Source organism: Peromyscus eremicus, chromosome 16_21 (genome assembly GCF_949786415.1).
Source record: "Peromyscus eremicus chromosome 16_21, PerEre_H2_v1, whole genome shotgun sequence".
In the NCBI taxonomy this organism is placed as follows: domain Eukaryota; kingdom Metazoa; phylum Chordata; class Mammalia; order Rodentia; family Cricetidae; genus Peromyscus; species Peromyscus eremicus.
Genome location: NC_081432.1, coordinates 38,955,269 through 38,966,669, shown reverse-complemented (window position 1 = coordinate 38,966,669; position 11,401 = coordinate 38,955,269). Strand labels below are relative to the sequence as shown.

The window sequence follows — 11,401 nt, the reverse complement described above, 5'->3', positions numbered from 1 at the left end:
TTTCCAGTCACGTATGTGAATGCGCCATGCCCCTTCTAAAGTCCGCACTTGTCTTCATGGCCTGCTCTCTATCTTTTCCGTCCCTGCTCAGAGGCAGCCTTTTGCATATGCACCGCCCCCCCCCCCCCCCATAAATCTCTTTCTAGTGAGGTCTGCTGTATGGTGTGATTTTGTGGCATTCTGAGGCCCTCCAGTCACTGCAAAACACAACCCCAAGGGCTTAACCTCTTGAAACCATGAGCCAGAATAACAACCTGGCCGCTTTTTACATGGATTTCCTCAGGCATTTTGTCACAGTGATGGAAACTTAGTAACAGAGCCAGAATGGGTATTCTAGGCACAGGAAGAAAGGAAAGGAGGGAGGGAGGGAAGGGCAGAGGAGGACCTGCAGAGAGGGAGGGAGGGGCAGGATGCACACTGGGGATCTTGACATTAGCAGCAGAAGGCTTTGAACGGGGCACAGCGTTCTGATCATGTACCTAAGGGTCATTTTGTTCCCACCTGCTGGGAAGGGCCTGGGATATTCAAACAGGCTTGGAGAGGATTGCTCAAAGCACCTGGATTTCTCCCAGAGCATCATGGGTCTGCAAAGAGCCAGTGGCTCCCTTATCTACAGTTGATGTTGAAGGGTGGAGTCTGTGGTGTGGAGCCCTAGTGAGCTCCCATGCAGACTGAATAGGATGTGGTGACACAGATGGGTCTGTGGGGCATCTGAGTGCTACAGAGTCATTCCCAGGTCTGCCCAGCCTCAGCCAGTGAGCTGGGCTTATCAGACAAGGGGGTGGGGTTTGGAGGATGGAGGTGTAATATTGGGGTGGTTGCTGACCTTCGCAGAAGAGCTCTGAGGATTGCTATTGAGATGTCAGACCTCGGGGACCCTCCCAGCTCGCTGTCAAACTCTCTAGAAGCACTGCTGTGACCTTGAGCTTGCAAGACGCCCCTCATGCCTCAGCTGGGGCTTGCTCCAGGAACACAAGCTGCTGCAGCTACATGGTGAGGGCTTGGCTCAATCCAAAAGAACACACAGCCTTAGGGGACAGGGGTGGACGGAAGTCTCTGGAAGCCAGCTGGGAGAGAGTCGGCTCCTGCATTGGTAGACCAGCTCCCTGGCTGCCTCAACTACTGTCCCCACCTAGGGAGGAGGTGGCCTTCTGGGACTGAGCAGCTGGAAACCCTGAAGGAGTATGAGGAGTGGTACTGGGGGGACAGGAAAAGTCAGAAGTCTCTCTTTAGTTTTTTTCTTTTTGTTTATTTTTATTTTTGTATTTTGTCTGACCTAGGGCAAGTATGGCCTCAGACGGACAGGGGAGCCCCAGATGGAGGCATGGAAAACAGCACACAGTGAGGAGTTCTCAGGAATGCTGGCTGTGGAAGGCCCTGTGGTTCCATGACATGTTCCTGAACTAAACCAACTGGAGGAGGAGGAAGAGGAGGACCTGAGAAGACAGCAGGGCCATGCAGATGATAGTGCCTTGGTCTTTGTTACTGTTCCAGGGAGTCCCATCCCCAGGGGGTCTTGGCCTGTAGGGAGGGGGTCTTTGGTGCGGAGGGGGCCTGTAGGGCCTCTGTGTCTCTGGATCAGGCGATGCTTTCTTGTGTTCTTTAATCCAGTTGTCAAAGTAGGAGACCCTGGCAAAGACACTGGGGCTGGCGATTGGGGTCTCACATGATGCGCTCCAGCTGGTCAGCCCCACCAAGTACCAGGAGCCATGCAGCAAGCAGACGAGGGGGCCCCCGGAATCTCCCTGAGAAGAGAGAGGACACAGAGAGCAGGTCTGACACCAGAAGGGACACACACTGACCCGGATGGAGTGAATATAACCAATACCAGGTGTCTCTGCTGTCTGAGTGGTGCCCATCAGGACCATCGGAGCAATTTTAAAAATCTAAGCACAGGAGGCCTCTTGGGTCAGTATCTTCATGGAGCCCTATTCCTCAAAGCTACCAAGGAGACCCTGAATACCATTTGGTGGAGAGTCTAGGAGCTGAGCATCTGCTCTCTGCCCTGCTGTCTATGTGGGAGATGTCTTTGAGGTCCCAAATGGTCAGGATGGTGGTTTGAAAGAAAATGGCTCCTACAGTGGCACTATTAGAAGGTGTGACCTTGTTGGAGGAAGTGTGTCACTGTGGAGGTGGGCTTTGAGGTCTCATATATGCTCAAAATACCACTCACTGAAACAGTCCACTTGTTGCCTGCAAGATGTGGGACCCTCAGCTATTTCTCCCCATGTCTGCCTGCATGTTGCCATGTCCCATCATGATGATAATGGACTGAACTTCTGAGCTGTAAGCCAGCCACCCCAGTGAAATGTTTTCCTTTGTAAGAGTTGCTGTGGTCATGGTGTCTCTTCCCAGCAACAGAAACCCCAATGAAGACAGTTGGTGACTGACTCATTGCCCTGGAGGCATGGCCTGTAATCTTTGATTGAATCCCTTGTCCCAGCACAGCATCCCACACGTACCTTTGTGTTTTGTCTACTAACATGACTAGTGATTCTTCAGTTCCTTGCCTGAGCTCCTTTAGAAGATGCCAAGCTGTAGGATGTGCGGAGCTGTCGCAGGAGCCCAGCCAGGATAGAACCATGGAGAGTTCTCAGGCTCCAGAAGAGAGGTGGGGACTCCAAGCACAGCAGGGCCTTGAGATAGGAAGGTCCCTGGGATCATGGGTAGAAACACTCCTATCTCAGACCAAAAGGCAGGAGGCAAAATAACATAGTCCCCAACAACCTTGTGTTGAAACACACGTCAGAACAGTCTTTGTTCACAGAATGCTCAGGATTGTGGGCACACACCTGACGAACCTCCAGAGGGATAATGAGTTGCAAGGTGACAGAAGAACCCTCAAGGGGATGAGGGGATGGCCAAGTCACAAGAGGACTTCTCTGCATCAAGATTGGATGGAATTATTGAGGCTCGACTGTGGCAAGCTGTGGGCAGAGACACAGTTGCTCAGCAGGGAAGCAAGAGGCCCTGGTGAAAGTTCTGGAGCTTCGAGACAGGGCTGCAGGCCTGGTCTGGGCAGGTTACAGTAAACAGGGAGGCGGTCAGTGGGTGGAACCACTCAGCACACAGGATTGACCCTTTTTTTCTATTGTAAATGCAAAGCAAGTGAGATGAGTTCAATCTCCAGAAACTGCATTGTGGAGAGAAACAACTACCTTAAGTTGCCCTCTGACCCTCCTGGGTGTGCGTGCACTCACACACTCACAAACACACACACACACACCGGGGGAGGGGGGTAGACTAAATTACTTGATTATTTTTAAATGCAAAGCAAGCTGGGTACTTCATGCATGCAATCCTGGTACTCCAGAGGCAGAGGCACAAGGATCGCAAGTTCAAGACCAACTTGAGCTACACAGTAAGGTCATTTCTAGACAAACAAACAGATGATAGATCGATACATTAGATAGACAGACAGACAGATAGAAGAATAGACAGGCAGATAGACAGACAGATAGCAGGTGAATAGATAAATAGATTTGAAACAAACAAAACCAGCAGCAACAACAAAAATTCAAGGCAAGAACAGAAAGAGATTGTGGGCACTACTGTCAGAAAGAGGAGACGAGGGAATAAAAGAGCAAAGGAACAGGTGAGGAGGAGCATGTGATGGACTGGGCTAGCTGAGGGTTGGGGGCATTAAGGGCACATGCTCACACTGCAGGGTGAGCATGGCTGGGAAGGAGGTGTTGAGAATTATTGGGCATTCTTGAGGAGCAGGGAAAGTATACATAAGATGCAAAGTCATATGCTTCTGAGCCAAGAGGACAGCCCAGGGAAGAGAAAGACAGACAGACACCAGGACAAGCAGAGGCCATAGGAGACACTTCTAGGTGCCCACTTCCTTTCTGGTTTCAGTAACCCCCCACACCATTAAATGTAAACAACACAGACTGCACACAAACTAGTGATGAGCTCATGCCCCAGATATAAGAGTTCCTGTGAATCATTGTGAAAGACACATGACCATTGGTGCCAAAACAACCTCACGATCTTGAGAATATACTTCATGGGGAAAACGAATGAAAAAATGTCCATCTTCATTAGTCATCAGAAAAAATGCAAATGAAAAGAAAATCATATACTACTGGGCAGTGGTGGCACACACCTTTAATCCCAGCAGAGGCAGGTGGATCTCTGTGAGTTCAAGGCCAGCCTGGTCTACAGAGTGAGTTCCAGGACAGCCAGGGCTACACCGAGAAACCCTGTCTGGAAAAACAAAACAAAACAAAACAATAAAAAAATAAAAAAGAAAAAAAGAAAGAAGGGAAGGAAGGAAGAAAGAAGGAAAGAAAAGATTATACCTAATGGTTAAAATAAAATAACCCAAAAAAACTGGTACAATGTGGAGCAATCTAAACTCTTCATGGTGGGAACACAAATCAGGACAACCATATTGGAGAGCTGCTTGGAGTATGTGTAAGACAAGAACACATGTGTATCTCATGACAAGATGATTCTACTACTAGCATGATGACCCCTCGAAGATGTTCAGGACGAAGCCATTGCAAAGACCTCTCATAGGAACTGCCAAGTGCCACCAGGGTGAGAACAGATAAGGAAGAGGGTAGTGTATCCATATAGTGGCATGGCTGGATAGCATTGGTGGAGTAAAAAGCAGTCAGGCAGAAGCCTGCATCCTGCCTGATGCATGTTCAGGTAGAGTCTCAACAGGAAGCCATAGTCTTGGCTTCCAAAGCCATGACAGAACCGTTCTGGGAGTGAGGGAAAGGCAAGGGCTTGAGGAGGACCCTTTGGGTGCTGTTTACATCAGTGTATCAATTTCTTATTTTAATTAAATGTTATTCATTTTGCATCTGTGTATGTACTTGCGTGTGTGTGTGTGTGTGTGTGTCTGTGTGTGTCTGTGTGTGTCTGTGTGTGTCTGTGTGTGTGTATGTGTGTGTCTGTGAGCACGTATACCACACTCAAGACACAGGTATGGAACTCAGAGGGCTGCTTGTAGGAGTTGGTTCTCCCTTTCTACCAAGTAGGTTTGTGGTCAAATTCCAGACATTAGGTTTGGTGGCAAGCACCTCTATCCACTTGGCCCTCTTGTGGGCCCATTGAATTAATTTCTAAAAATCTCGAAGGCAGTACAGGTGTTGCCTGTTTCCTAGTGGGCTGTTCTTCAACGATGTGTTTGAAAGACACAACCAGATGGGTGAGACAAGGTCCAGAGAATACACATAAGGAAGGGGCTGAAACAAGACAATGGTGTAAGGGTGAGCATCTGGGCAGGTTCCACTTACTGCACAGATGGATTTTGTCATCCCATAGTCAGCCGCGCACACCATATCGTCGTATATGTAGTAGCTTCTAGAGGAGCCAGAGGATGGTTCTGGGAAAAAGGATTTACACTGTTCGTTGTCCATGAGGATAAGCTTTACTTCACGGAGTTCGTCAGGTAAAGGCTGGCGCACTGTGGGAGGGAGGGGGTCAGATGAGAGGAATCAGCAGAGAAAAGATGCCAGCTCCCTTCTAGGTGATTGCTGGTGCGTGCGGGTGGTGGAGGTGGGGGGCAGCCACTCTAGGCCACAGTGGCAGGGAAGGGCTCACAACAGGCATGCAGTGACCAGGGGAAATGGCATTCAAGGGCAATCAGAGGGGTGTGGAAGACAGGAACAGGCTGGAAATCAGGGTGACTGTAAAGGTCGCAGTGTTGAGGCCCCAGGCAGAGCCTCCTCACCAGGCTAGGGGACTGAGACTGCACCTGAGGACACAGAAGCCAAGGAAGGGGAACTCAGCTTGCAAACAGCTCTGGCTGCTCTGTGGGGCCCGAGCTGGACACGGGGACACTGGAGCCCACGTGCAGCAGCGACATAGGACATGGGCCAGAAACCTTTAAGAGCGTGACAAGAAGACTGGCCAATCCCAAGGAGAAACTGCACCTGGAGACATGAGTTCCGTTTCCAGGTCCTCTCACAGATCTGGCCTGGGGTCACCTCATGGGAGCCGAGTGACAGCAGCACCTCAGGCAGGGGCCACTGTGCACATCCCTCAAGGGTGGCCAGGGCTGCCTGCGTGTAGCAGACCCAAGCCTGCCCCAGGCCCAGCAACCATGGTCAGGAGAGGGCATGACCGAAGATGGCTGAAGGTCCAGCTCTTAGGGAGCAGCTTCTCTGCTCTGAGTGCCGCCCCAGCCCACACCTTCCCTCTCTGTTCCCACTCTCATCCCCTGGCCGGACCTGGAGACCCTGTCGCCCTGACTTGGCCTTAGAGAGTGAAGGACCATACCCTCTAATGCTGGTGAGCCCGACACTCAGAGCCCAGGAGCAGGGATGGGACCCTAGCCCTGACCTCAGAGAAACATCTGCCTGCAAGCCTCCTCGGGGCTGCTCTGCCAGATTGGGACCCTAAGTTTCCCGTCAAATTTATATTCACTTTATTTCACGTGCCATTATACTGTCTTAAGTCAAAAGCATTCAGTCCAGCATAAAATCCTTGCCAAGGATCTCTGTACTCTCAGTCTAAGCATCTACAGTCGTCCCTTATTGTCATCAGCAGGCTCTTCTGTGGCCCAGGATACTAAACTCTGAAGACACTGAATTCCTGCTGCATAGTGTCTGCAGAGAACCTGTGCATATCTTCCTGCACACTTGAAATCATCTCTAGATGACACTCTCTGACACAGGGCAAATGGGATACACATAGTCACAATACCATATTGTTTAGGGGACAAGGACAAGGAGAATGTCACCCCCCAACACTAAGGCTTTTGGTCCACAGGTGACTGGATCCATGGATTCATGGATCAGAACCACATGCAGACAGGTTGTACAAGCTGGTAGAACAGGAAGTCTTCCCTTGCCTTGAGGGTTGGGCAGTGAGATTCACAGAGGTGAGTGTTCCCCAGGTAAACACCCCAACCTGCCCCATGCCTGGTCTCTCTCATCTTCTTAAGGACACCCCATGTCTTTCCTGGCCTGGGTAGAGCAACCACTGTTTGGTGAGAGCCTTGTGGTGCACAGGGTCAGCCACACTCAGGGCTCTGGAGTCAAAGAGCCCACACTTCTGATCTGGAAGGTGGAGCTCTGCTTTTGAACCAGAAACTGAGGTTCACAACCCCAGGAAAGGCCTCCACAGTCTCCTGCCCCTCCCCCTCTTCACCTGTTCTGTGTACTCACCATCCTCTCTGAGATGCCCCCAGCCGCTTGCCCAGCAGGCCTTGTGACTGGGGATTTTTGTGTTTTTGTCTGGGACACAGGCTGGGAGGATGTGGGAACTGAACTCCACGGGCGATTCCAGCTGCATCAGGACGATGTCGCTCCCCTGGCGGTAGAATTTGTCGTAGTCTTTGTGAACGATGAGCTTGTACACTGACAACTCCCTGCTGTACATGGTGGGACTGCTCAGCTTGGTGTACCCTAGCCTGATGTGGTAGTCTCTTGGGTTGTGAGACCTATTGCAAGGGGAGGATCTGTAAGTGTCCGCTCAGCACTGTCCCTGTGACTGCCCACTCTTCAGACAGCCAGACCTTATCTCTTTCTCATGTCAAGTATTGCCTCCTTTCTTTATACTGGTTTTTTTCCCCTCTTGAGGGGCAGGATGACCACACATGGGCTTAAGAATACAGATCTTTTGAAGGCTTCTGGCACCTCAGAATCCATGGGGCTGTAAATGTTATGACTGGGTAGAACCATCAGAGGTACATCAGACTGCACCCCTTCATCTTGGAGGAGCAAAGACTCACTGAGCCCTGCCCGGATCTGTCTTTTAACTATATGACCTTCTCAAAGACTGCTCCCCACCCCCCGCCACTGTCTGGCATGACTCATACCCCAATCCTCACACACTGTCTTCTCTCAGTATTGCATTCCTATCTGACCAAGGGCACTCAAGAAGTATTTGTGGAGGAAATAGAATAATAAGTGAAAGCTTACTATTTCTGGAACACAAATTATATTCTAGTCCACATGTCCACTAATATGGCTCTCATACATGTCCACTCCACATTCCTGAACCCCCTTCCTTAAAGGCACCTTTAGCTATATGACTCATGGCATTTCCTTGACATACCTTCATGATCTACCACCTCGGGAAGTGGCCTTGGCCTCCCTTTCCTGATAAGTGGGTCTCACACATCCTCCACATGACCCTCCACATTGGGTTTGGCACACATGGGTGCTGTATATGTAAATGGAACCCATATGCAGTAATTTGTCCTCCTTGCTTCCTTTGGGCACACAGTTAGCCCAAGATACATCTGCCTGACTTTACTAGTACATAGATCATTCCAGCTCTAGGAAGAGTGACATCCCCCATTACAGGAGAGATAGAAACACCACCCCCCCCCCTGCCCCCACGGTACCAGGATGCCTCTGGAGAGAACTATGCCCCAGTGTAAGAGTGGCCTGAACCCAAATGAACTTCCAATAAACATGCCCGGATAAAGCCTGCAGAGAGCCCTGGCCAGAGGATGCCAGATGCTTGTCCACAGAGGTCCCGACTGTATCCAGTCTTGGGAATAGGATCCTGGGACTGTCACTTTCACTAAGCACTGAGCCTGTGCTGTGTCTAGCTAGGTCAGGACACAATGCCCATGGCTTCCCGGAGAAGCCAGGTCTGCTGCCATCTGCAGAGACTGTCTAGAGGTAAGCACGTGTCAGATACTGAAGTATACTTGAAGGGAACAAAGTTTTGATCCCTAACATTCGTGAAAGAGAAAAGAAAGGATTGGAGATGACCACTTCAGAACTAACACCTGTTCTCCAGCACTAATTTAATTATGCCTGAGGGGAAGTCATTTTAGTTAGCTGGAATTACAGCTGGGTGTGTATATCCCTGTGACAACCACACTAGTTAGCTGAGTCTCGGAGAGGGGGAGAGGACATCCCCAGGGCGAGAGACAAAATATGAGACCTTTGTCTGTAATACAAGACTCAGACTGGCAGAAGATGAGAGTCAGGTGATGAGCAGGGTCGGCAGTCTGGGTGGAGGGCGACACCCAAGGGCAGGGCAACAACACAGAGGACTCCTGGGTGTAGCCAGCTAGCCCAGAACACAGTCTAGAAGGAAATGGCTGATATGCATCCTTCCTTCTCTCCTTCCCTCCTAGTGACGCTCTCCTGCACCCCTTCCCAGCAGAAGGGCCCCAGGGAGGGAACACATACCCACCTTTGGAAGCAGTGGGCAGCGCCGGCTACCCAGTTTTTGTCGATGAGGACTGCTCCACAGATATGACTGCCATGTAAGCGCAGACTGGCCTGCCATGGCCACCGCCCAGGTTTTGCCATCTGGCCGCCAAAGATCTTCCCTTGGAAATTGGTCCTGCCACATACTGTGGAGACAATCCCAGCCGCGAGGCACCTGCATTCAGGATGCATGTGCTTGGTAGGCCTAATGTCAGCATCAGCAGGCCCCAGGGGACGCCATGGACTCTCCTCTCCCTTTTCAGGTGAGCATAGCCAAGGTCAAGAGTGGGGTGGCGTGGCTCATGTGACAAAGAGCAGGGAGAGGGGTTGGATTAGCCCAAAGCTTCCTCTCAGCAAGGCCCAGAGAACAGACGTGCAGGCAAGGAGGGGGTGGTGGTGCCGCCAGGCTCTCCTCAGTCCTCATTAACTTGAGGAGCCCAGCTCTAAAGAGGCAGGAGCTAAGGTAGAAACCAAGGCTAGCAGAAGCCGTTATTTTTCAGGCCCAAGGTCATTTTGAGTGGGTAAGCCTTCCCACCTCAACCCAAAGAAGACCGTGGTACAGCCATAGACAACCTTGACCCTGAATTGAGATCAATGGGTAAGAGCCAGCAGAGGAGAGGGCCATCAGGTATAGGCCCCCAGTCTCAAGCTCCTCCCTTTCCATGTAAAGGCCTGCAGGCCCTTCCAACTGCCTACGTTCCAAGGAGAGGGGAGGGGACACAACCCACCGGAAACCTGCCTCCTACTTTGGGGGTCACTCTTGCCCCTGCCTCCTTACTCTGAGATAGGGATGGAGTAGTCTTCGTGGCCTGGGTGGTCGTTATATTTGTAGCGCTAATGGCCTGGGCATGCTGGGGTAGGAGGCTGAGCCAGAGCAGAGCAGCCAGCAGGCAGGCTCTGTACCCACCCAGGCCCGATGGCTGGGCCCTGGCGCTCTGCATCGCATCTGGCCGGCCTGCCCCTGGGTCCCAGGCAGGTCCGAAAGCACGTGCTGACAACCGCTGACGCCGGCAAACTGCCTCTAGGGGACATCTCTCGTCCACCCCACCTCGCGGAGCTGAGCAAGTGAGCTGAAAACCTAGGTCCACAGGAGGCAGTCAGCACTGGAGCAAGTTTTGTCCTCGGCTCTCTTCTCTGGCTCCCCCTGGAGGTGAAAAGCATTCACCGCATCCCAGAATTTCCCCGTGTCGTTCTGTTAGGATATGCAAAGTCTCATCACCCAGACCGCAGGTCACTATCTCACCAGTACAAAGCACACAGAGTCAGAAGAGGGCATTAGATCTCCTGAAGCAGAGTTACATGCAGTTGTGATTTGCCCAATGTGGATCTTTGGGAACTAAACTTGAGTCCCCTGGAAGAGCAGCAAGCCCTCTTAACAATTTAAAAAAAATTATTGAGTCTTTGAAATTTTCATACATTTACACAATGATCTTGGTCATCTTCACCCTTCATATACACCCTCAGTTCTCTTCAGGGAATTCCCAACTTTATATTCTCCTTCCTCGTTTATTTATCCGATGGGTATGGCACGTGGATGCAGGGTTTTTCTACTGGGACATGGGAAAGTTACCGGTGGCCACACTCCTAAAGAAAAGTGACTCTCTTTCCCACAGCAATCATCAACTGCCAACAGCTTCTCAGCTAAAATTGGGCCTGTTAACTTGCCAAGAAGGCTAGGCAGACTGGCCAGTGAATCCCAGGGGTCCACCTGTCTCTGCCTCCATGGCTGCTGGGATAATAAAGCATGCAACCAAGCCCTGATTTTTTTTTTTTTTTAATTTTCTAGTCTCTGGGAGTTGAACCCAGGTCTTCACACTTGCAAGGTAAGTAAGTACTTCATCAACTGAATTATCACCCCAGTCCTAAAGTTTTGTAACCCCTGTTTGTGATAATCTCATCTATCTTATTACTTTACTATTAGCATCAGAGGAAGAATGTGGAAAGTCGAATTACAGAAAAAATTGGATGATAGTCATTTTTAGTTTCTACCCTTTCCTCAAATTAACATTTTCTATGTCAATAGCAGCATATTAATCCAACTGGTTGGTCCCAGGCAATATTTTCCCTTTTTGCTTAGTATGAAAATGTTCTATTGTTTTTGGCTCTAGGAATTTGGATCCAAATAGAAGCACTCCAGAATCAAGTTCCTTTTGAAAGATTTAAAATAGCTTTTTTGTTTGTTTGTTTGTTTATTTAAAAAAAGGATTTGAGAATCCAAATTATGATGATGAATGAGAGAATTACTTGAGGAGGGTACTGAAAAT

The 11,401-nt window shown here is 50.2% G+C and overlaps 1 protein-coding gene and 1 long non-coding RNA gene across 4 annotated transcripts; one reads left to right on the top strand and one right to left on the bottom strand.

Moving 5' to 3' along the window:
* Positions 1 to 1,228: 1,228 nt before the first annotated feature.
* LOC131926249 (serine protease 40-like) lies at positions 1,229 to 10,184 on the bottom strand. Of its 3 annotated transcripts, none has more exons than XM_059281576.1 (5): positions 10,045 to 10,184; positions 9,121 to 9,312; positions 7,131 to 7,405; positions 5,256 to 5,425; positions 1,229 to 1,745 (listed from the first exon to the last, which is right to left on the bottom strand). In XM_059281576.1, exons 1-5 carry the CDS (start codon positions 10,167 to 10,169, stop codon positions 1,404 to 1,406), a joined length of 1,104 nt encoding a protein of 367 aa, XP_059137559.1. In that variant the 5' UTR covers positions 10,170 to 10,184; the 3' UTR covers positions 1,229 to 1,403. The 3 variants fall into 3 exon arrangements, with proteins under 3 accessions (XP_059137559.1, XP_059137561.1, XP_059137560.1); XM_059281578.1 differs by having other exon boundaries at positions 9,121 to 9,283; positions 10,045 to 10,155; XM_059281577.1 differs by having other exon boundaries at positions 9,121 to 9,283; positions 9,916 to 10,149.
* On the top strand, positions 9,536 to 10,891 carry LOC131926250 (uncharacterized). Its single transcript, XR_009383460.1, has 2 exons — positions 9,536 to 10,287; positions 10,751 to 10,891. It is a non-coding gene; the product is annotated as an uncharacterized LOC131926250 (long non-coding RNA).
* Positions 10,892 to 11,401: the final 510 nt, after the last annotated feature.

Bases quoted from the DNA above. Each gene is read 5' to 3' on its own strand.
- LOC131926249 (XM_059281577.1), bottom strand. From the start codon at position 10,078: ATGCAGAGCGCCAGGGCCCAGCCATCGGGCCTGGGTGGGTACAGAGCC. The intron at 5,426-7,130 runs GTGAGTACACAG...TCCCTCCCACAG, and splicing joins GGGGCATCTCAGAGAGGATG to TGCGCCAGCCTTTACCTGAC. The intron at 1,746-5,255 runs GTAAGTGGAACC...CTCTCTTCTCAG, and splicing joins TGACAAAATCCATCTGTGCA to GGAGATTCCGGGGGCCCCCT.